Source organism: Clinocottus analis, unplaced genomic scaffold, assembly GCF_023055335.1.
Source record: "Clinocottus analis isolate CAN_PGR_092001 unplaced genomic scaffold, fCliAna1.0.p SCAF_18, whole genome shotgun sequence".
Lineage (NCBI taxonomy): Eukaryota > Metazoa > Chordata > Actinopteri > Perciformes > Cottidae > Clinocottus > Clinocottus analis.
Window position 1 is genome coordinate 14,734,866 of NW_027175909.1, and position 25,270 is coordinate 14,760,135.

The window sequence follows — 25,270 nt, forward strand, 5'->3', positions numbered from 1 at the left end:
TGTGTATGATAGCAAATAACAACTGAACTCGTACATTGTTTTAATTGTTACACCGTTTTATTTCTATGTTAAGATGATTTCACACTGATCTCGTGTTTCCCCTCGGTGATCCAACTATTGCACCTGCGCGTACTGATACGCTATAATAACTTTGACTTGTCACATATATGCACTTTTATGTCTTTGCGTCGTTACATTATATTTCCACAGCCCTTCTGTCCGCAGCTGTAGCCACCGTTCAGGTTTTGAAGGTGACACATGGCTGCGCGCTGTCGCGTAATTCCGTTATATCCTGACATGACACGTAAATTAAACCCGAGATGAGAGGCGAGAGCGCGCTGGGAATGTTACGCGAGGAATACCATCCAGCTCATCTGTCGCTAGTGAGGACTTCACCACGGCAGAGAGAGAGAGAGGGGAGTGGGAGAGGGGGGGAGAGAGAGAGAGAGAGAGAGAGAGAGAGAGAGAGAGAGAGAGAGAGAGAGAGATCCTCATTGATCCACAGTGTTGCAACGCTGCGGCGCATCTAAACTCCTCCCGGTCATTGCGCGGACATCATGTGGCTAACACCAGCCCGACACACACCCCCACACACACACCGCTCACTGGGGACCCTATATAAGGTCTGCAGCTGTCAGGTGGAGGACACTGGCTGCTCTGCGCACAGGGGACGACTCGCTTTAGGGAATTTACAGCTCTGATACACGTAGATCCAAACCATACCATAAGCATGGCTCACGCTTGGGGATACGCAGCGAACAACGGTGAGGCGCGCGTTGCGCGTATATACAGTCTATAAAGCTGCAATGGCATTGCTGAGGGCTGTTAAAGCCAGTCATACCAAAAAGGAAGACAATGAATGGAAACACTGGGGAAGAACCCGGCCACCGCAGAGATTTTTGTGTGTGTCTTTATTCTGCATATTTTTACGCGCGTCCTTTTAGCGCATCACTCATCCCCAATCTGTGTCATTAAAACCCTCATATGTCAAGACGAATACTCTAATCATAACATTTGTGTCATTTCTTTTAGGACCAGACAAATGGGCTGATAACTTCCCTATTGCCAATGGACCCCGCCAGTCTCCCATTGACATCGTACCCGGCGCTGCAGCGTTCGACGCGGCGCTGAAGCCGCTGCAGCTGAAGTACGACCCGTCCAACTGCCTCGAAATCCTCAACAACGGACATTCCTTCCAAGTGACCTTCGCCGATGACACCGACAGCTCAAGTTAGTGTGTCATTAATATTGTATGAACACCCTCACTTGATATATCAACGCTGCGCAATCTGATTCAGCGCTCTGTGATGATCTCAAGCTGGAGAAAAGACCTTTTTTTTTTTTTTTACTGCATTTCCAATTTTTATTCGTCTCGTGTCAGCCTGCAGGAAAATGCAATATTTAATGTAGTTACAATTATTATCGCGAGGTTTTTTTAGATGCAATGGAGGAGCTTTAAGGGGTTCGGTTTGCAAACAAAGACAATCAATGTCCTCACGAGGATTTATGGGATGCAGTAATCTGCAAAATGCGGCATTCAGGTTCAATGCGCTACTGTGTTACCAGCAGCTCTGCTTCTGTGTGCTGTCCACCTGGAAGACTGTAAAGGTCAAGCATGTAAATGTTGTTAATATGCATATGGGTAGTTAATGCGCACCCGTTTTTTCCACATGCACCGACAGTGATTTCACAATGATGATCAAACAGACGGATATTTATGTTTTATTCATTTTATTTTTTAAACGTGTTTTTTTTATTTTTAATGAAACGTAATTTGGGCCGTGAGGCTGCAGGTGCTCCATTCAAAGGCCGAGCACAAAGCATGCAGATAGTAATTGAATTGGTAATGTAACCCCGAGCAGTCCTTTCCCACGCGGACTCTTTTCTGCAGCTAAGAGGTCAAAAGCGGAAAAACAGAAGAAACGAAGGTTACTGTGAAAACAAACGTCTTGGTTGACTGTGGATGTGCTAAATATGCGTGGGAGTGAATTACCATACAGAGACGCGTTTTATCATTTCTCCTCTTTGTCTATTGCATTTCGATTTTATTTCAGAAAAAAGACCCGAAAAGGGATTTTAGATTTGGAGGATTTTTTTTTGGATTGGTTGTCCTTCAGCTGATCTGATAAAGGATCACGAAGAATAGAGTTACATAACCAACACATCATAGATAGTGCATCAAGATGAAAAGCACAAAAGCCCTTTTGCTAAGAATAAGAGCCAGATGAGGTATATCGAGCCTCTTAATTCTCCCTTAGTATTTCATGGCTTTATTCTCCTCCCTGTCCCTCTAAATACAAGAAGTCTGCACGTCATTGTCATGCATCATGTGTGCACAGTGGAAATGATGAACAGCTCAGACTCTTTATTAATATTTTCCATGAATCTTTTAAACTCCAGCACACCCTCAGACGTCTTGATAATCAGTTCTGCACTTTCTTATCATTTGAGGCTGACCGCCGAGAAGCAAATATCCTGTTTGGAGAGGACAGTGCGTGTATTTAGAACAAAGCAGCAGAAAAAACAACAATATACAAGATTATCTGCTATCTTTGTACACTGCAAATAGATACATTATGTAACAATACATCATTTAGGGCTGAATGTATCTGACCAGAGCTTAAACAACAGGAAGTAAGTCTGCTTTCATGAAGAAAAAGGAAGTCTGTAACATTGACACGTGTTTATGTAAAATGTGTTTATATGTATATATATCTTATTTGTCTTTTTAACCTGTTGCTCATGTTTTCTATTTCGAAAGTATGAGTAAAAAAACAGTGTCATTAGGACTTAACAGTCGCGTTCATTGTGGGTTGAACTGACGGTGATGTGTGCTTTGTCCTGCAGCTCTGAAAGAAGGGCCCATCTCAGGGACCTACCGGCTCAAGCAGTTTCATTTCCACTGGGGCGCCTCCAACGACAAGGGCTCCGAGCACACCGTGCACGGGACCACGTATCCAGCTGAGGTACGGATCCACAGAGCCATGATGAGGTTGATATGTAGTAGCAAGGAGATGAAAAGGGCAGATCTGAGTTTGGTATTAAAAATAAATCCTGTAGTCCAGCCCAAGAAGACACATTTTGTATTGTACTTTTGTATTTATCACTAACTTCCATTCAAATGAATATATTTAAATTGAGCTCTATTTTATTTTTATTTTTTATTATTTTTATTTATTTATTTATTTTTTTAAATTTTTTAAACATTTGTTTAATTTAATTTAATTTAATTTTTTTTTGTTAAATTTTAAATTATTTTTTTTTCTCTATTATTTTTTTTTTGTTATTTGAATTTGAATTTTATCTTGAATTCTAACTCAACCAATAAAGCAATTAAACCTAGAAGTTTTGCATAAGTAAACTGTTAACAATTGAATGCAGCGTGTCGCACGTAGTTGTTGTCTTGCACCATGACACACTGCATCCATCCTCACCCTCATGTTGACCAAAAAGGCTTTTTCAAGCTAAATAAACCTCAACCAATCTGCTTTTCTACATAGATTATAAAATATTGCGCTTAAGGTTACGAGATCATTACAGGATTTCCACGTTTCTAAATCCAAAATAAAACGACTTCTGAGGGGATTATTTTGTATTCATCTGTTTCATTCCTTCCCAGCTCCATCTGGTGCACTGGAACACCAAATACGCAAGTTTCGGTGAGGCTGCCAGCAAGTCTGATGGGCTCGCTGTCGTCGGAGTTTTCCTGCAGGTCAGTCGTGATGGCGGCACGTCGATCAATACCGTAATCGACACAGTGCCGATTGCGACGCGCAGTCCTGTTTGCTTAGTTAACTTCATGTGAATTCTTCTTTGTTTTTCCAGATTGGTGATTCAAACGCCAATCTCCAGAAGGTCCTTGACACCTTTAGCACCATCAAGGCCAAAGTATGTATCTAAAAAAACACATATTCACCAACAATTTACATTCATGCCCATTTTCACTGACGTGTTTCTTCACTTTCTTTACGTTTTTTCAGGGCAAGCAGACCACCTTCGCTGACTTTGACCCTTCAACCTTGCTCCCTGGTTGCCTAGATTACTGGACCTACGACGGCTCCCTGACCACACCCCCTCTGCTGGAGAGCGTCACCTGGATTGTCTGCAAAGAGCCAATCAGCGTCAGCAGCGAGCAGGTACACAGATAGCAGAGGGCCTTGGATCCAGAATAGAAATCCTCTCTTACTCTGGGCTCTAAATCAAGGGCCTAATTGTTCAGATTAGCTGCGAGGCTGAATGGAGAAGAAACCTCTGTGATGGGAAGGAAGCCAATACGGCACTTTCAATATGAGAAGGAGAAAAGAAAAGAAAAAGACAGCGAGAGAACGAGGGCGAACGAGAGTTCACACAGATGCGGTTTCCCTTCCACAGCATTTTCTGTTTCAGTGTGTGGGTGTCAACAAGCAAATGTCCGCCACACACACGCATCATTCTGTACTGTAGCTTCAGTCAATGGGGGGTTTCATCTTGAGTCACCGCAGCAGACATCATACCTGCATTTGCTAAGTATTTACTCCTAAAAGTACCCTTAATCCAAGCACGGAAATGGATATTTGACTTACAACCGCCCGCTAATCTAAACTAAACAGCCTCTTCTGGGCCGGCTCGTCCTCGTGGTTGGAGTCTTTAGGCCGAGTGAGAATGAACAGCGGCCTGCTGAAATGTTTATTTCACGGCGGCGAGAAGGTGTCTCAAGGGTAAACATGTGAGACGTGTTGACACAACCTTTAGACTTGGCGCTATATAAGGCAGGTCGAGCAGATAATGACAAAGAAGTCATTCATACAAAGTAGTACATGCAATTAGTTAATGGTTTCTCATCAGGTAATAAATACTACATCATTGAATTATTCTCTCACGGCAGTGAATTCGTCCACTACAATGGACTAATTCATTAGCCAGAGTTAATGATAAATCCCTTAAAATAGGTCATCTGACACTTTGCTGTAGCAGGTGACTGGTTCCTCTTGACTTTCGACTCTTTGAGCTTATTTGTTGTCTTGCGAGTTCGGTAAGATGATCGATACCTCTTTCCTGTCGGTGCGGTAAATATGGAGCTTACTGGCAGCAGCCTGTTATCTTATCTCAGAATAAATAATATAAACAGCTGTTGCTTTCCCTAAAGATATTTGTTTTCGTATGAAACACCTCCTGCTCGTGAATATAATGCGTCATCATAGATTAAATAACATTTTTAATTAGATATTTTTATTTTTACAATGTGCCTGAGTAATTTCACAGTTTGCCAAACACACATATTTACTTTCCCGTCGTTAGATGTGAATATTGATTCCACTTTCATGTCTATGCGCTAAATATGTCGCATCAGCCATCAGCGGGCTAGCTTATGCTTAGCATTAAAACTAAAACTAGTAGATAACCACAATTTGTAGTTTTTACACTTTTGTTTTCATACAAATGAAACAAAATAGAAATAACATTTTTATTGGTGTGTTCTGGAGGAGCTGAAGCTGATTTTGTTGACGTTTTTCCGGTTTACCGTCTTCATGCTAAGCTAAGCTAAGCTAACGGCTGCTAGCTGTAGCTTCATATTCAGTACCCTGACATGAGTGGTATCAATCTTCTCATCTGACTCTCGGCTAGAAGGTTAATGAAAGCATTCACTGTTTGGGGTACCGGTTTTTGATGAAGCATCAAAAAAAAGCACATTTCCTCACACAAGGTCAATGCCTCGATGGTGAGACTAGTGACATGCTTGCTGAGTGACACTCGCAGGGGGTCGGCAGGAATGACTAACCGGACGGTCTTCTCCATTTGCACAGATGGCCAAATTCCGCAGCCTGCTCTTCTCTGCTGAGGGCGAGGCCGAGTGCTGCATGATGGACAACTACCGACCTCCCCAGCCGCTCAAGGGTCGCGCTGTCCGTGCTTCCTTCAAGTAATGCCCCACCCCCCCCCTTTTTTTTTTAGCCTTTTGGCCCTGTTGCCCTATCCCTTCCCCCTCCCTTTAGTCAGAGTCACCTCTCGCAGTGAGCCACAAAGCACACATATCTCTCCGTCCAATTTTTTTTAAAAATACATTATATTCCTGTGGCCCATTGCTTTAATTGCTGGGCATTTTAACCATGAAATGAAGCACTGGGATGATTTCTGTAAATTATGAGCCAGCAAAGATTCCCTGTCATACTTTATTCTGGAAGACAAAACCCTTTGCGATGGCTGCGACACGTTAACTATAGGATTCAGCATCTGGTGCCAATGTTTTCAGAGATCACCGGTGTGTGTAGGTCTTCTTTGATGAAAAATAAAATAAGATGAGCTATAGTCAAAATGGTGCCAGCAGGAAGCAGAACCCACAAGCTAGTCGCGGTGTAGGCCGGGGGGGGGCGGAGGATGAAACTATATCACCATCTGTAAGGAGGGTAAAGTGCAGATAAAAAAAGACTCACACACACACACACTGGACATACACACTGCCAGTGTGTCTGTAATCTCTGTCTGACTGCCAGCTTCTGCATCACAGCAGCTTAATGAAATGCTGCAGCCGCCTCCATCACAAACGATTGACTCAGAAAATCCCCCTCTGGCACAAACACACACGCACACAAACACACTCGCACAACATGGCACGCTCAGCCTCGTGCAGACATGATGCCTATAGGCACTGACCTGCTTATTGATTTGAACGCAGTGCAAAGCAGCAAAGGACATGAGGACAGGCTGCTGCTGCTCTTAGAAACCAAACATCATGGCAATGGCTCATTGCTCTCATTTTGAAGCCTAACCTTTCCATCGTTCATGTGTTTGTGTCGTATTTTTATTAGTATTGTGTCTTCTGTTTGTTTTTTTACCTGACAGCTTATGCAAAATAAGTCTGAAGTGATTCCTAAAATTATGTTTTGCAACCAAAAGCTGGGCTGCATTTTGATAGCAATATGAAATGAAATGTGTGTAAAAGAAATCCCTCCATGGGTTGTTCTGAAAACCCTTTCGCGAGTGCTAACGCTTAAAGCGCACAGTCGCCGTGTATGGGCGAAGCCATAGCAGCTAACGCACAAAGCCAAGGAATAAATTACCCTGCCAAGGAAGACCGGGAAGAAAAGAAGCTGCCAATGGATCCGATTATAGTGTCAGCCTGCTGTCAGGCCCTGTATAGGAGACGAGCTAACAAAAGACCACGAGAGGTCCTGAAGACGCTGGTGTTTCTCCCTGTATGCATTTCTTAAACCATAAAGAAAGATTGTAGTCAACATACAAAGGAAAAATGCCTTATGCCAATCTTTGTTAGGGACGTCCCATGAGTATGTGTTGTCATTCTATTTCTGAAGTTGGACGTTTTACTAGTGAAATAAATATATTTTATGACTAACAAGTGTCAAGTGCTTCTTTGTATACATTTCAGAAAATCCTTCATATTGCCTGATACCTGTCAGCTGTTTTTGTAAATTCCCATCAGTGACTCTATTCCCTTGTGTCAACACCTGAAACCCAACAGGACTAGGATTACGCAACCTCAAATGACACAATCTGTAAAAGGACTATTTTATGTATGCTATATCTATATAGTATTACTTCTAGGCTGTTTTATCATTTATTTATCAGCTAAATAACCTTTAAAATGGAGGAATGCATCAAAGAGGAAGTGTGTAGGTTGTGCTCGCTGGGGGTCTTATTTTATCTCAAAAGGTAGAGAAAATTACTACTACAGCAAATTCTTAACTTATTTCCCATAAAAAAGATTATTATTTATTGGAAACAGTTACAGATACAGTTAAATAGCGTATTGTCTCAAACTAAAATAGACAGAGCACAGGAGGAAATTAACGTCATTACCTGCTTGATAGTGTGTGATACTAAAGGGACAAGACTCTAAAGATAGACGTGAGGTTAAACTTACTGGATGTCATCTTGTGGTGGCACTGAGGTCTTTACCAACGAATAAATTAGATGCTATCAAACTTACTGTGCACCTTTGCAACACACTATGAGTGTGCCACATGCAGTGATGAAGGAAGTATTGATCCTTTCTTGAATTTCACAATTTGAAAATTAGCTTATTCACTTTATAGCAGGAAGATAACGTAGAAGAGAGATAACACGCAATTTCTGTCAGTTAGATAGGAAGCTGGGTCAGGAGAGGGTTAACTTAGCTTAGCATAAAGATCTTAGCTAGGCTCTGTCCAAAGCTAGCTTTAACCTCCTACTATACAGACCTATGCATACCTTTTTGTTATTGTACTGCTTTCTGTCTGTATGCTAACTTTTGGTGAATTCAAACATCTAAAAGTATATATTTGATTCATTTTTATCTCCACTAGTCTGGAAAAAGACATGTAATGAAAGTAGAATAGCCCAAACTCTTGCATGAACAACCGATATGTTTGGCAGTCGTGTCGCGGTTTGAGAAACAGTAGCTCCAGTTTGCGGATTGTGTTAGTACTCGTGAAAATACTTTCCCACAATAAAACTTACCTACAGTCCAAAGTACTGCGCCTTCAGCCAAGGGGGCGTTGTTTTTTCCCACATTGGGGCAGAGCTGCTAGCTAATCCTGAACTATGAGTCTTCTAGCTAATCAATAATCTGCAACAGCAGACTGAGACAGAGTTAAGTGGGGTAAAACTCCTCCACGCAAATGTGTTATTAAAATGGGCTTCTGTTGGGCGATGACCTCCTATCAAGACCCAACGAGCCGCTAACACACACTCAGCACTCAACATCTTAACCCGCGGTGGCATTTCTTCCTCGGTGAAATGCGACCGACGCATGACTTCTCACCTCTCTTGCGAAAACCCTCGACTGGGAAGGTGAGACGGAGTTTAATCAACTGAGTCTCCGCTTGAAGGGTTGGTGTTAGCTGGTTTTGTCAGCTGGTCTTGAGGCTCTGTGGAGGAATGTGTGTGTCCTTAATACGTACGGGACAAGTTGTCTGGACAACACAGAGCTCTAAATAGAGCTGGATCTGCTCCCGGTGGACCCTCGGTCACCCAATGTGTGCAGAAAATATCAATAGAAATAAGAGCTATCGACGCCTGCAATGTCTGTCTGACTCTGAATCAATACCAAAACTGTGTCATTTGACCAAAAAAAAACCTCTCACTGACATCCACAGCGGATAACAGTTGTGTAACCGGTCAATACACAAGGTCAGATGGAGACAACAGAAGATGAAACCAGTGATGTCTGGATTCCCTCTGCGGTGAAACCAGTCACGGTGTGAACACTCCTGCTCAACAATGAGCTGGATGCGTCTGTTTTGTTTGCCGTGAAGTAAAGTATGAGGAACTGCCGGCTATCAGATCATCTGTCAGTCCAGTTGGAGAAAACCTTGCTTTTAATTTGTTTGCTGCGATGTCTCGTTCCCACACTTTAGCTTTAGCGTTGGCTGTGCACACGAGTGAACTGTGCGAGGACGCGGACGAGAGAGGCTCGACGAAGCGCCGCAGACGGACTTCAGATATCTTTCGTGTTAAATATTAAAAATAATAATAACTTTATTTATAATACACTTTTAAAAACACAGTTTACAAAGTGCTTTCACAGATTTGCAAAGCATAGAGACGAACCAAAATGGCGGCAAACAAAAAAGAGACCATACCATAAAAGCATTGAACACAACCAAACCAAACAAATAGCCAAAACAGAACAGTAGAAAACAAACAAATACATAAAATATACAAACAAAACCATGGGGACAAAAGAACTGCACAATAGATCATAAAAATGAAAAGTTAAAGATATCTTTTCAGCTGACCACCATAAGAATGATCCTGTTTAAAAGCTAATTTAAAAGATAAGACCAAGAGTTGCTGGATCGGTCATGTCGTGTGAAATCCACTTCAACTCACTGACTCCTGATGACAACACAGCAGGCTGCGTATCAGCACTCTGACGACGTTGAAAGCCGCGTCGTGGCTTAATTGACCGTTCGCTAAACCCCACTTAACCTTATTAGCGTGTGTTGCTACGCCTCTACGGCTTTCTTTTCTCGCACGGCACAGAAGCAACTTACCGTGATAACAGGTGGCAGGTTCAACTCTGGAAACTCGGATGAATTTCAGTCCCGGCGGGTTTTTTTAAAGGACGACTGTCCCAGCAGATTGTATCACCAGTAGCTAGCGAGCTAAATATGCTACGTCAAATTGGTTTGAAGCACCATCTTCGACTAACTTAACCAGAATTTTTCAAAAAGGGTCCTAAATAAACGGTACAGGCCTCTTCATGGTGTTCATAGGAGGGGTTTAACAAACAGTTGTTTTGAATGGCATTCGCTGTCTCAACTAACCAAGCTCGGTGTAAATAAAACCAAATGTGTCCTTTTAGCATCCTCCATGTTGGATTGTTTAAAAAAAACACTGGCTTTGATTGCATTCATCCCCCCGGTCTCCATCTCAGTGCAGCTTCCTTTCTCCACAGTCCTATTATCTCACCAGTGCTGCCTTTGTGTTGCATCTTTTCATCTCTTGTTTGTTGCCACAGCTGGTCGAGAGGAAACACCCCGCTGGGTGTTTACCATCATGTAACACACATGCGGCCACGCTCCCTTAGCATTCAAAAAAAAAAAAAAACACGCTTTAATAAACTGAGTGTAGCTCAGGGCCGGGTCGTGGTCTGCAGCAAGGTCACAAACCTCCAGGTCGTAACAGACTTACATTAGCGACACTTCGCCGAGCCCCCAACCGTGAAATACAAGGGACGGTGCTGGCGTGTCGTCGCTTAAATGGATTTCATTGATAATATAAGTGGAGGCTGGACAAATGTGGAGCTAATTCTCTATGATCAACGCATGACAAGTCACGGTCAGCATGTCACACATTCTTCTCCCTCCCCCACCCACACACCCGGCGTCTGACCGGCTTGTTGCGTAATCAAGTGTGGAAGCAGGTGACATGTATTAAAGAGACATGACCAGAGAAGAGAGAGCGAGGGGGAGTCCTCGAGATGCACACCTCTGCAGTATTTAGTCAATAGTTGCACTTCTGTGTGATGGACAGGGTGAAATCTAAGCTGCAGTCAAGGACGGTGACGTTTACTCACAGGAAGAGACGCAGTGTTGCTTCATTTTTTCCATCATGATCCATGAGCCTCGTCAGCAAATGGAGTTCGCCCAAGTTTCTGATGGATTTCTTTTGTGGATTCAGAGGACTTCTCGTCCATCGAGGACAACACACCAGATACTAGACGGTCCCTCGCGCCGGGATTATCGACGCACACGAGTAAAACTGCTCGTCGAGTTGTACTAGAGGGCAACGTGAGGTTGGTGGTCTGTGTGGAGTCAGACGGTCCTGTCGGGTCAAAAGCACAACACAAGGCGGGTATCGATGTGGTTTTCTATTCTAATGGCAACAAGCTCTCGTACACTCGCAGCTGTCCCATTGTGTGGAAGGTTTCACCTCCTTCAGGTTGTGTTACATGTGGGTCCAGCAGCTGCCGCCGGGACACAAATCACAGTCCGGACAATCCCGGCCTGGTCGCTTTTTGTAACCAGTGCATTTGTGTTATTTATAAAAGGGAATGCGTCTTTTTGAAGCCATTATATGTACACTGAGCGGGTCACTTGGTGTGGATCAATCATGCGTGGCTGCTAGAGGAGGTGCTCTTTGTCGAGAACAGGCCTGATGACGAACGCCGCGGTTGGAAATGTCGCTCGGTCGAACGTGCTGACGAGAGGCCACGTCTCGCAGGAGGAGCCGGCCATGCTTGGAAGTCCAGTGATTCACTTTGTGTGGGTGTGTTTGTGTGCATCCCATGACTCGTCAACGAGGGCAAGATGAGCGATAGAGTCCGAAAGCGTTGAGATTAAATCAAAATGTTTGCACTTCGGGTTCCCTTATCTTGAAGGATTGTTTTTTTAACGGGATTTTGATGAGATGCATGTCTATACAAGCTTTGGGCATTCAAACGTATTGTTATACGACGTAAAAAATCACAAAAGTGACGTTAATTTGTGACGATTGTCTCGCTGAATGAAACGTCTAAGTGTTAGAAACTTGTGCATTCACAGGAAGTTTATTTTACAGGCTTATTTTCCGCGATATCCCAGAGTCAAAAGATGAATCCCTCTGTCTTTTCGTGGAGGGAACCAGTGTGACGCTGTCGGCCATCAGAAATATTTGCAGCACTCGGATGCGGGAGGAGGGAGAGGGAAGTGAGTTTAAACAGGACGGGGAAAGAAGATTGTGGACAAATTGCAAGAGCTGAACTTAAAGGCGACGTCTGTACTGCCTTCAGCTTACAGATCCACGTTGCTTCCTGCTATTCTCTGCCGCTGCTGTCGGAAAAACATCCTTTTAAAACGGCAAAGTAATAAAGCCGCATCAAGGGCGTGGTCATTTCATATCTGACGCAGAACTCCTCCGTCTAGAAGTCGTCAGTTCAAAGTGTTCAGGAAGCCCTCCACTTACCGCTAAGCATTTTTCAAGCTGTGAGCAAGAATGGCTCCACGTAAACATTTCTACAGCGAATTTCCTCTGTAATTTCCTGCACTTGGTCTTTCATTGCCATTTGATGTAAACAGCCACTTCTCCAGGAGAGTGTTTCACTGACATGTGTGACAAGAGTGTGCTTCATTGTGCTCTCTCCCTTTTTGTTTGATTGAGAAATGAATAATAAATAAAAACACACCTTTAAGCTGGAAATATGAAACATGAGATTGATTTTTAAACAAATGCATTGAATCTCTCAGCCTGATTCTTTCTATACGTGTTTACTTTGTGTGAGTGTGTGACTATCAAACCTCTTTGTTAGCCAATCAGTGAGCTGGATTTAAAGGAAAACATTTGGGAAATGATATTGTTTATTGAGCAATATAATAAAGCCATCAAAAATGCGTCCCGTAAGTATAAAGTTCCACCGCTGTCAAGATAACAGGACATCTGCCTCAAACACCAACGGCAGTGTTTTCACATGTTAACCCATGGGGACGACCAAATATGTCAACACACCAAGTAAAAATGCAAATATTCATTCAAGTGGAAGCACAGTATTTACTTTCCCACGAGGAGAAACAAAACAAAACAAACACAAACATTTATGAAATGTCCATTAACAGAAAGCCTCGATATTAATCATCTTCTATTGTGGCCTCTTTTCTTTCTTATCGCATCTCATTTAAATGTCAAGTAGCTGCGCTGCTTTGTTAGAAATAGTATCTGAAATACCTTCAAACGAGCGCCGTGGGACTCGACCATGAAAAGCGTTTCAGTGAGTATAAATAGACGGCGGCGGGTCTGTTCTCCTGCAGCCGTCGGTATGACTCCTCAGTACGGACGAGACCTCTACGCGCTCGTCTCCAGCTCTAACTTTAATGAGATTGAAGGGATAATCCCGGTTAACTGCAGGGTCACGCACACCGTGGGTCCTCGCAGACTGCTGTGACTCGCTGTCTTTCAGCATCTGCTCATGTTTCTGTTAATTACTCATTTGGATGGATGATGATGATGATGACTGGGCATTTTGTGTCTGTTTTTAAACCCATAATCCACAAGATGCTTGTTCACGTGACGCCCACTGGCATCAGCGAGCGAAGCAGTGAGGAGGTCTCTTTTTTCCCCCAGCTTTTCATGAGTTAATTCCAGTTTTACATCCGGTGTTTTTCGAGTTATTATGAGTCCCACGCATGCTTACATGCAGCCTCTTGGCTTTAAATCTGTTATTTTGTGTTGGGAAAATCCAGTATTCAACGTGTGCACCTCCAGGTCGACTCTGTGAGCAACATGCTCTCAATTTCTTCAGTTTTGGTGTCGCTAAACAAGTTCAGTGGAGCCATGTTACGCGCACGAGTCACAGATCTGCCTGCTAAGACGCATCAGAGAGAAGAAGATCTGAAACAAGTTCATGGAGCATCGACACGGTCGTGAACTTTTCTGATACACGTGCAGAGAGTTGCAGAAAATGTGCCTTTAATGGTGAAAAGGACACTTGGTTGCAGGTGGAGTGGGAAGCCGGTGAGGGATCAGTTGCGGGAGAGCCAGCGTGACCTTTAACCTCTCTCGCTGACGCTCCGGGTGTGGGGGGAAGAGAGCAGCTGTGACTCTTTCGACACACAAGGTCGTACTCACGGAGTGGAAAAGTTATAATTCCCAGAACACCTTGCAAACAAGTGGAAGGGCCACTTGAGCTTATAAGCAAAGCGATGTCACTCCTAATTACAGACGCTCAGCGGCCCTCAAACTACGACGCTGTTGGTAACCTTTGGTATCAGTATCGGACTCTTGTTTATTACTCGCGGTCTCTTTTCAAAATAAACTTCCGATGCAACAAACTTGTGCAACTCGTGATGTCAGAAAAACATCCTGGTTCGGGTTCAAATACGGATGTTTGCTCCATAAAATAACCACGTTCGATGACGGAGAGGTACGTCTCCGGGGTTAAAGTCTTGCGTTTTGTCTGTGTTTCAGTATCAGAAGACAAGAAGAAGAAATGTCTGTCGTATCAGGAGGGAGACCGTGTTGCTGTCGTGTTGTAAATGTTTCTGCGTGGTCTAAAGTTTAAACCAACTTGACGACTTCAAGCCTATCTCCGAGTCGTCGTTGTAGGCGCCAAAGACACGAACCCCTTTAACCTCGGAGCCTCGTGACGTGACGCGAAGCATCGGCCGTGTGCGGTTCGGAGCGATGGCCGTCGTGAGGATATCTCCTCCCCGACATGGCGGCTCTCTCTGCTGATAACAGAGAGCCGCCGGGGGTTGATAGCAGAGGGGCGTGTCGCCCTTTTTGGAGGGTACAGCTCAGGAACAAACTGAACTAGGTCACCTATACACAGAACCCCAGCGCCTCCTCCTCTTCCTCCTCTTCCTCCTCTTCCTCCTCCTGCTCCGCTGGCCGCACCAATAAGAAGAATGAGTCTATTCAACGAGGCCGTAGAGAGAGAGTGAGCCAAACCTGTACCGGCTCCGGCCATTTCTTTGTCTGAGTGATTGTTGGTTTCTCTCTCTTTCCCTCTTTGTCCACTTTTTCTCACACACACACACACACACACACACACACACACGAGGAGACAAACTTGGAGGTGGAGGGACGTGTCGCCTGAATAGATAACAACAGCCAGTCATTCACTTTCTCATTCCCCTGGTCGCTCAGTGGAAATAATCTTCTTCTTCATGTCATCCGCTGATTTCCCCCTTTTCGATGCTTCCGACCACAGTCAAATTAAAACCACCCACGAGGCCGGATTTCTGTTCATGCTCCCGTGCTCACTCTCTCTCTCTCTCTCTCTCTCTCTCTCTCTTGCCAGCGTTACCCATGAGGAGTAGAGTTTCCTGTCGAGCCGCGGGAGGCCGAGTCTCTCGCGTTACAACCTGTTCGCTCGAGCTTGGGAAGGAAGACGAACGCAGCAACGAACGGCAGCATTTTGGATGATTTCACAGTTTGCGTCATCACTTTAAGAGAGACTCTCTCTCTCTCTCTCTCTCTCTCTCTCTCTTTCTCTCTCTCTCTCTCTCTTTCGGTCAGTGACTCTACTTTGCATCAGAGTAATTAAATTCACGCGTTCGGACCATGACCGCCATGGTTTAAAGGTGCGCCCGTGTTGGTTTTGGATTATGCATTAAAGATCTCATGTTTAGTTTACCTCTCGGTTGAAATGCACCGGCTATCAGGAGATTACTGTAATCTTTTTTAGTCATTATTCCTCTTTGTAAATTATTTGGCAGCCCTTGATTTAAAGATAACGTGACTTTTAAGTAAAATACTGACGTCACAATGAGAGTGGTTTATTTATTGAGTTGTGTTTTCATTGAAATATCAAACGTTTGAAGCCACATTAGGATAAAAACACATAATTTCTATACAAAAACCCGTTCTGAGTTTGATATTGCATTCAGTTTAGTACTATATATGTATTTATGGACATAATGTATGTATATACATTTATAAAAGTGAGATTTAAACTTCACAAAAAGACAGCTGAATCCAAAATGGCCGCCTAAAAAGCAGTGAAACAAAGTTAAATACCGCACAACACGTTACAAAAATGCTGAGTCGACTGATTTTCCCAAATCAGCAGTTACATGAAAGTGCTTTGTCATTGTTTACACATTGAAAATACTCCAGGAACTCTTCCTCATCATCCCGTACTGGAACATATCACATTGTTCTCTCCCAGGATAAAAAAAGAAAACATGCACACATCACACGCGGCACAAACATGCCGTTCATGTCAAAGCAACACTTTTCTGGCGCCGTGAAGGAAAACAACGTGAACAGCAGCGTGGAGAAAGATCCTCTGATGGACTTCATGTCGCCTGAAGAGCTCCAACAGAGCATCTAACAACGGGGGGGACGCCGGCCGATGGGCCGATAAAGAGCAGCAGCAGCCGCCCTCATCGGCTTTCAAGCCGGCTGGAGATGCCTGAGAGATTTCTGGAGGTGCCACGACAGGTGCAAGAGGTCACACACACCCACAAACACACACACAGACACACACATGAAGCACATGTAGCATTATCTCTGTTCAAAGCCGCGATGCAAAAACGCACACCCGCACTGCAGCCATGATGGATGACATGCCAGGTGAGCTCTGGCAGCTGTTTGTCCTGCAGAAAGGAGACAAATTTACAACCTGAGAGCTTCAGTTTATTTGCGTTTCGACACAGATTCAGTTAGTCCGCTTCAGCAGACTAACTGAAACTCCTGCATGGATTAAGTTTACGACTGAAAGTGTTTGTTTTTTACAATCATATGAGCGTGCCATCCTTACACTGCAGAGAAGTCATTGAGATAAGGTGCGGTTGTACAAAGTACAAGACTTTGACTTCAAAGAGCCGGATTTGTGAGCTGCAGCTCGTGTGCAGGAGGTTTGAATGCTACTTAAAGTACAGTTTAGACACAATGAGAAGGGTTTTATAGACGTCACTTATGACCCACTTGTATTCTTATATATATTGACTGTGTTCGGGACGTTTCAGGGTGTCAAAACGAGAGGAAACATAAAGATCTGTAAGCGTGCGTCCAAGAGGAAGCTGCGAAAATGGCGGACACAGCGCAGAAAACATAAAAAACCTAAATATATTGTGGGCAAAGCTTCTTTAACAACTACACAGAATCTTTGGTTGACTTTTAGTCCTAACCCTGCACTCGATCGAGGGGGCGTGGCTTCTGCACCCGTTGACCCAAAGGGGGAGGAGCCAACTTTAAATGTTGTGTTTAGGTGAGGCAAAGTTCATGCTTTTGGTTGAATATTGGAAAAAGTCCCGTCGCGTGCTTCCAGTCTGTGTTGATTTATTTGATATTTAACCAAAAACATCATATTTTCCATCACATTTCTTGATATTTGCAGCCGACATATCCAATGTTCTCAGTGTAAATGTATCCTCGTTGTGCTGATTCATCCTTTCACCAGGAACCGCCCCTCCTTTCTTCATCATCTGCCACCGCTTCTGTTAATCTTCAGCATCAACACACATTGTGGTCGTCAGCGCCGCACAAACTTTTAAGGAAGTGTTTGTTCCCAAGCATGTAAGCACAGAGGGTTTCACAATCCAAAATGGCATCAGCCAGATGATAAACGTCTTGATAAGTTCACAGAAACTCTCATTCCCACAGACGGAGGAACATTTAGCAACTCAAGCTAATTATAAATGAGCATTTACTCATAAAACACACTCCTAAACAACCGCGTGTGTAGCTTATATACATTTCTAAGGATTCATCTGAAAAAAACCTGTATTGCATGTAACATATGATCACGTCGTTACCGTTAAGTACATGCATGACTGACAACTCACTGCTTGTCGTGGTTAACAGCCTCTTTATGTTTCATCTGATATCCCTTCAAGGAGAAACCATTTGTCTTCACGCCCTGAAGAAAATGCATCGTATCTGATGCTTCAGGGTTCGGCTTGTCTTCTGCCCGCTGCCGGCTGCTGGCAGCGTGTGATAACGTACAGTTACTCGTGATAACGTACAGTTTGTTCTTTTTTTAGGGCGACGGCTGTACTGTAAGAGCGGAGAAGAGAACACCCAAATCTACTGTAACCCATAAATAAACTGTTGGAGATCGTGGAAGAAGTGGTTTCATTGGATTTGACTTATTTGACAACAAAATGATTATACTTGCGTTCTTAAATCAAATACATACTTTTGCAAAACAGCAGAAAATAACATCCCTTGCTTTGCTTATTCTGTCTAAATGTAGTGCAGAAATGGCTTAAATGGGTCAAACATTGAGTCATTTAATCACACGGTGAACGTCCTTTTGAACACAACTTTCCCACTATTTACATTATGAACAATTGCGTGTATTTAAACAAGATGAAATTGCCTTTGCGTACATAACCGTGGCTGAACCCAGTGGGGTTTTTGCAGCATGTCTGTGCAGTGAAGCGAGAGCTGAACGCAGTTGAAGCGGCTCCACCGCGGTGCCGACGCCTGCAGGCCCGGCGGCCGCGCAGCAGAATACGACACGACAGGTTTGTTGTAAATCTGACAAAACGTCGGAGTCGGACACGAGGAAGACCTCGAGGGGGGGGTCGAGGCGGAAAATCTGTGGGATGTTGATGCAAGCATGTGTGTGAGTGTGTGTGTGTGTGTGTGAGAGAGAGAGTGGATGGAGAGCAGAAAAAGAGACAGAAGGAGACAAAGATGCTCACAAAGTGGACAAAGTGAACGTCAGCTGTGCCGAGCAGCTGTATCGTTAATCTGATGACACATTTATTATCCATATGCTCTGTCTTTTGTTGGACAATTTGTTTTTCCAAACTCTAACGCGCCAGATATCTTGTGCTTGTATCCAAAGGTTTCGTAAAATGAGTATCAACAGGTTCTTTTTTTTAACATCCATTTCAAGTGATTTCAAGCATCAAGTGGACGGATTTAATTGTTTTAGTCGTGAAAGATGAAGCAAAAATAAACACGGGAAGGAAACTATGAACAAATAAACTATATCTTCATCGCATAGGAATGTTAACGTGTTTTTACGGTGTTAATAATCTCACTTTGAGATGGGAACGTCTTGTCACCGAGAAGCTTCTTCATATCAGATTCCCTCATGGATTCACCTTTAGGATTGTCCGCTTCAGAAGAAAAGAACAGAAACTTTAGTAACGCTCCAGTAAAAAGTGAAGAAGACGATCATGGACACCAACAATATTCTAATCCCTCTGCCCTTAATATGTTTCATGAGGAAGGGAATGCATTCAACACGTTTAATCCGTGAGAAACCCTGAATGTTAATGTCCAACGTTAAAGGGAACTCAGAGGCAGGTTCTCTAAAATGTAAATGTTTCTTAAATTGACTGTTTTAACTTGTCTTGTTCTGTGTTTTCCGTCTGTAACTTTGTGTTTTTCTTGGCCAGATCTCCCTCAAAAAAGAGATGTTTAATCTCAACGGGACTCTCCTGGTTGAATAAAGGTTTAAAGAAAAAAACGTAAGATTTGACAATATAACATAAAAGAACTTTCTCTGACTTTTCTGCATCACTTTTATTCCCGGATATTATTTCCTGGATGTGATATGCAATCCCTTTCATGAGGTTACTGCAACAACAACAAAAAAAACTCATTTGGATAAAAAAAAAACGAGAACGGATGCTTGAAAATGAGTTCATAAAATGCGATAACAGCAGAACGGAGGGTTTTCCCTCGCGCTGCCGTAATGAGTCTAATGTCTCTGCAGATAATGATGATGGCCGTTCATTATCCTGCTGTAACACACAGAGAGAGCATCATGGAGGCGGGTCGGCTGGGTGAGACGCTGCATAAGCCTGCTGACCTGAATTCAGTGTTCTGATTCCTCGCTTTGTCAGATGTTTGACTCTCTCTCTTTGCTCCGGGGTTTTTTTTTGTGCAGCAGCAACAAACGCTCACAATTCAGCTTTTTTTTTTTTTTGCGTTAACATTTCTCTGACCTCCACATCTGATGTCGGCGCCTTATCTGTGCAGCTCCACGACGAGACGCTCGCCGTGTGTCCGTGTTGGCAAAGCAAACACAGAACGCCTCCAACATTTGAAGTGAAAACACAGAGAGAGAGAGAGAGAGAGAGAGAGAGAGAGAGAGAGAGAGAGAGACAGGGAAAGAAGCCGACTTGATTAACATCTCACACTTCCTCCCCAGTGAGCTGTGGCCTCCTCATGCAACCAGACGCTGTCTGCTTGGCACCCGCATATCAAGCTGATGCACAAATACACAGAGAGAGAGAGATGAGGGAACAGGTTCGTCCACAGAAGGAAAGACAGAGGGTTTTTCTGGATAAGGATCAGCTATTTTATCTATTTGTACATCACACAGAGGGCACGGAGTGGCCACCGGAGTTTACGGGTTCATGGGATGCAGAGACACATCTAAATATACATTTATATACATATATATATGTACTTACATCAGCAGAATTTCAGTCTGTGTTTGGCAATAAGAAACAGATCACAATTCAACATTGTGTTATTGTTTTTTGCCACAAATAGTGTACAAGTCAGGGATAATGTCTGACCTTAATTGTTCTTTTATTTGTGTCTTTTTGTCGTCTTTTTTTTGCGGTAAAGTGTCTGTTTAGATCTAAATCTCTAAAACAGTTTACATCCCTGGCTCAGCGTCGCTTTCACATGGTCAAAGTGTATGTTTCTATTTTAAAACTCCCAAATTGAGGTGAAGTGCAGTCAGGCGTTGTTTCTCACAGCGTCCCAAACAAAAAGGTGCGTAAACAAAATGAGCATCCCGTAAATAAGGGAGAGTTGTGCTTATCCCAATAAGCTGAATGGTTCGTTAGTCCAGAGGCGAATATTTTGAGTCACAACAACACTCTGTTTTCAGGTTTACAGGGATCATCACGTCGGCCAATTTCCTGCTTCTGCACAAGCATTTCCCTCATTAAGGTGATTACCAATGAACAAAGGTCTGCTTTTACTAATAATTAAGCCAGATTTAAGCGTGTTAATTCGGGGCTGGTTAGCACCTGGGGCTTAGTTTAGCTTCTGATTCAGCACAGTGCTGCCTCTTGATGAGCGGTTCCTTCAGGAACAATGAAAACCGTTGTGATGCTGTGATAATGTGATAATGTGCCGAGCCGGCGAGCGACTCGTTCTCAGTTATGTGTCAAGGTCGTTCTTCAGATCCAAAGTAGATCTCATTATCTTAATATAGCGCACAACAGCTTTAATCCAAAGCCTCAAACGCACTCGCTGGCTGTCAGTCGGAGAGGCTGCACGCTCACTGACCATTAAACATCCGAGGCAGACGGGTTTAGCAAGATCTCCATTTTCACCTGAGACTTTAAACCTGATTCTGGCAGGTGTGTGAGTTTCCCCAAAGTCCTTCCAGAGAGTGAATATCAGACTGGAAACATCACAGGAAAACATGAAGAAATGACATGAAGGGATGTCAAATATATCTGGAGGAGTGGAGTTAGAGAGAAGTGAGAAGTGATATCTGCAGCTCCTTATCTCGGCTTGACGGTGGCCGCTCGAGTCTACAAACAGAACCGCTTGTCATCATGTTGCATTGTGGGTAATGTAGGCAGCTGTTTTTTTTACAAGGAATAACACGATATTTCTCTGGTTCTGCCGCATTCATTTTGTTCGAGTGCAAAGCTGAAGTGGTTTAGTTCTCCTGTAAGTGATGAGGATGATGTATCTGTACACGTATGATGAAGAAAACAAATGCTTTTCTCTTTGAAATTTCACTTTCTAGGAATATTCTATGGAATATTGTATGGAAGCCCATTTCAGCCACACAAAAAAAATCAGAATAAAAAACAAAAAAAGTATGACAAAAAAAAGAGGTCATAATTCTGACAAAAAAATTATATAAAAAATGTGACAAAAAAAAGACAAAAAAAAAGTCGAGAAAAGAAAAGTCATAATTATGACCAAAACAAAATACTATCTCATAATTTCGATTTTTTTTTTTTTTTTTTTTGCCATATCTTTTTTGTTTTTGGTCATGATTATAATTCGATTTTTTTTGTCATATTTTTCTTTGTGTTTTTTTTTGTTGGCATAATTTTGATTTTTTTTTGTTTTTTTTGTGGCGGAAATGGGCTTCCATAGTTATTGTCTCGGTGCTAAATAAATACAATGAAAGTATCAAAAAGCTCAATCCACAGAGAAAGACACACAGCCATAAGTGCACCTTCCAATGAACATGAACTCCTTTAATAGCTGAATTTAATTTTTTTCAGGGCTCATCAGAGTCTTGACCTTTGACCTTGTGCATCCTCGACAGTTGATGGATGCCTAACAATCGCCTCTGCCTTTAAACAACAGGTTATGCTACACACACACACACAACGGCTCCCACGACAACTGCTGCTGGTTCGCAGGCGCAGTGCAAAGCCCCGTGAAGATAAGACGAGATGAAACATGATCAATCTGTCAGGAAGCGAGGTCGACGCGGCCGTAAAAGTTTAGGATTCGACAGCGAGGAAGCTTGAGTACACAAGGAGCATGAAATATAGCAGAAGTAGCATCTATGGGAAACCACAAAGCATGCATCCCTTTACGCTGGCACCGTGGAATGATATTTACTTGAAAGTAAAGGGATTGAAGAACAGACATATTCAAAATCTACTAATTTCGGATATGCGTGCTTCAGATTCATGAGATCATTGTACCATCAGAGGGGCCGATTGCGTGACTGGTGCATTTTAATATAGTGATTGAATCCAAGCACAAGGGATAATCCATCGTTTTGTAGGTTGAACATTAATAAAAAAAACGTGTTTCCAGGAACCTGATGCCCTGCAGTCGTCGGTCTTCTCTCCTTTTGTTCATTTCTCAAAGCTATAATTCATCATCAGTCCTTTAAAAAATGTATGTTCCATCCAGAAAACTCTCAATATTCTCCCAAATATCATCCGATAGACTGTAATATAGAAAAGAATAGTGTAGTAATCGCACTATAGAAGATTTCTGCTCATAATAAAATACAACAAGCTCTAGATTGTATACAGAGGCCTTTTGTTGTAAAGTCTTTTTAAGGAATTGTACATTCAATATTATCCCTTTTCCCCAGATGGTCTTCCTCACATATATAAGGTCTCCCACCTCACCTAAGGAAGACCATCTGTCTGTAACATAACATTGTAATTCATGTGCACACAGAATAAAATAAGGCTACTATTTCTCCTCAAGTTAGTCCCCGGGGAAATCCAGCCCGAGCACACAGACCTCCTCTTGTTTGTCTCTTGGCTCTTGCAGAAATAAGTCGGCTTTCTCGCCAGTAGACCGGGGGGAGACGGGTAACTGGGAGTCGTGGGGGGATTCAGTGTGGACGCTCTATAAGCTAAGCCTCCCCTCAAATAACATTGTTGCACGTCCCATAAGGGGAGGCACAGAAACCAGGCCAGCTCCCCATTGTGTGCTTCCCTTCTGAAGGCCGGAGCGACTGAAAGCCGGTCGCCTGCAGAGACGCACAATTCCCTCAATTTCCTCTCAATTTGCAGCGTCTGGTACGCGGCGAGTATAGCGGCCGAGCGCCTTTGTCCAGGCGTAATGATTTCAGCACCTTTTTTAGCCTTTCTTCACCACCTGCCACCCGTTGGCGTCCTGATGGGTGAGTGTGAGCTGGAGAAACAAGCAAACAAAGGATTTTAAGATTCTAGACACATCTTCAACAGACCCAGACGCCTCCATAGACTGTAAACATCAGACAGGAAGTGGTGGAGTCATCTTATCTTTATCTAAATATATATTTATGTTATACATGTCAATTTAATGTTTCTAGTTTCCTTTCTTCGAACTTCAACTTGAAATGTCGAATGATAGACAGATGTATAGCTAGCTAGCCAGATAGCTAGCCAGATCTCCAGCTAGCTAACTAGAGATTTGGCTAGCTAGTTAGATAAATCTGGATGGCTAGCTAGATATATCTAGCTATCTAGCTATCTAGCTATATCTAGTCTGTCTGTCTGTCTGTCTACATATCTAGCTAGCTAGCTAGCTAGTTAGATATATCTGGCTAGCCAGATCTCAAGCTAGTTATATATATATATATATATATATATATATATATATATATATATATATATATATATATATATATATATATATATAGTTAGAGATATATCTAGCTAGCTAGCCAGATATACAGACAGACAGACAGATAGATAGATAGATAGATAGATAGATAGATAGATAGATAGATAGATAGATAGATAGATAGATAGATACTCTATTCAAATGTGTTTGTCACAGTATCAACTTACATACAAGACACAAAAAATGCAACATACTCAATATATACAACATGAATTGACCTTTGGTATGAATATACTTCCCAGCATGCATTGTTGTTCTTTTGTTCAAACAGAACATACATGATGTCCTACGTCCTTTTCACAAAAAACTATTGATTTTACAGCATTTGTTCCTCATCAATTAGAAATGTAGAAATATTATGTGCATTAGGAAAATCTCTGGAAAATGTATTTCATGAAACAAGAAGAAACAAAAACATAAGGGCCTGGTTTGTTCCTGTTGGTCAACGAACATGTTTACACAATAGCGTCCTCGGTGTTAAAACATCTGCTGGGACCTGAAATCCGCTCGGGGACCCGAGGACATGAATGGAATATCAATGGCGACTGAAAAGAAGCGTCAAGGATCACGGCTTCAAACCCGGCGAGTCACCGGCTCATTGAGATGCACGTGAACCCTGCAAGCTCCTCTCTCCGCCATATGCTCCGGCTCAGTTTTCGATCCTCCCCCCCCTCAGCAGCTCTGCAGCTCATTTTTCCTGTGAATGTGCTCGGTGAATAGCAAAAAGAGCTCCTTGCGCTTTGCTTTTGTGACGGACCACTTGTCCCTTTTTGACAATGACAAAGCTGTGCAGAGAAGACGTGCTTTGCATGATAACAGCGGGGCGCATATTGTATTTGAGTCCATTCATAGAAGCCATTCTTCATCTTCTTGCGCGGAAGATGTCGAGTGTTTTCCTTTAGAGACGTTGACGAGGAACTGGGAGGACAGACATTCTGTGTTTGTACGTATGTGTACTGTACGGTGCCGTGTTTGACATAACATCTAGTCGTGAATTCACCGCGGAGGAAAAATATGGCAAAATTCCAGGTTTTTTGTAAGCGATGCTGCATAAAAATCCAGAACAGTGCTGCGTTCAAGTGCTTAAATATCTTCAGGAAAACTTTATTACGCAAATCCATCGATGCATTATTTAAAAAACGTAATATTGTTTTAAAGTAGAGCAAATAGACGCATGGTGCTGCGACCCGTCGGCCCACTGCGGTGTGGTTTTATGCTGAGCCCGCGAGCACTTTTTAATCCACTTGATCGGCGCTGAAATCTAGTTTAAACACAAACTGGGGATTACGTGAAGTCTTACATAACGTAATCGCTGTGAGGCAAAACCGACGAAATGAAATCT

At 43.0% G+C, this 25,270-nt stretch overlaps 1 protein-coding gene across 1 annotated transcript; it reads left to right on the forward strand.

Moving 5' to 3' along the window:
* The first annotated feature begins 571 nt into the window (after positions 1-571).
* Positions 572-7,327, forward strand: LOC137788630 (carbonic anhydrase 1). The gene is made up of 7 exons (XM_068581569.1): positions 572-764; positions 1,033-1,230; positions 2,848-2,966; positions 3,620-3,712; positions 3,826-3,888; positions 3,981-4,136; positions 5,784-7,327. Exons 1-7 carry the CDS (start codon positions 731-733, stop codon positions 5,901-5,903), a joined length of 783 nt encoding a protein of 260 aa, XP_068437670.1. The 5' UTR covers positions 572-730; the 3' UTR covers positions 5,904-7,327.
* The last annotated feature ends 17,943 nt before the right edge of the window (positions 7,328-25,270 follow it).

Coding starts and splice junctions, on each gene's coding strand:
- LOC137788630 (XM_068581569.1), top strand. CDS start 731: ATGGCTCACGCTTGGGGATACGCAGCGAACAACG. Junction 765..1,032: donor GGGATACGCAGCGAACAACG/GTGAGGCGCGCG, acceptor CATTTCTTTTAG/GACCAGACAAATGGGCTGAT. Junction 1,231..2,847: donor CGATGACACCGACAGCTCAA/GTTAGTGTGTCA, acceptor TTTGTCCTGCAG/CTCTGAAAGAAGGGCCCATC.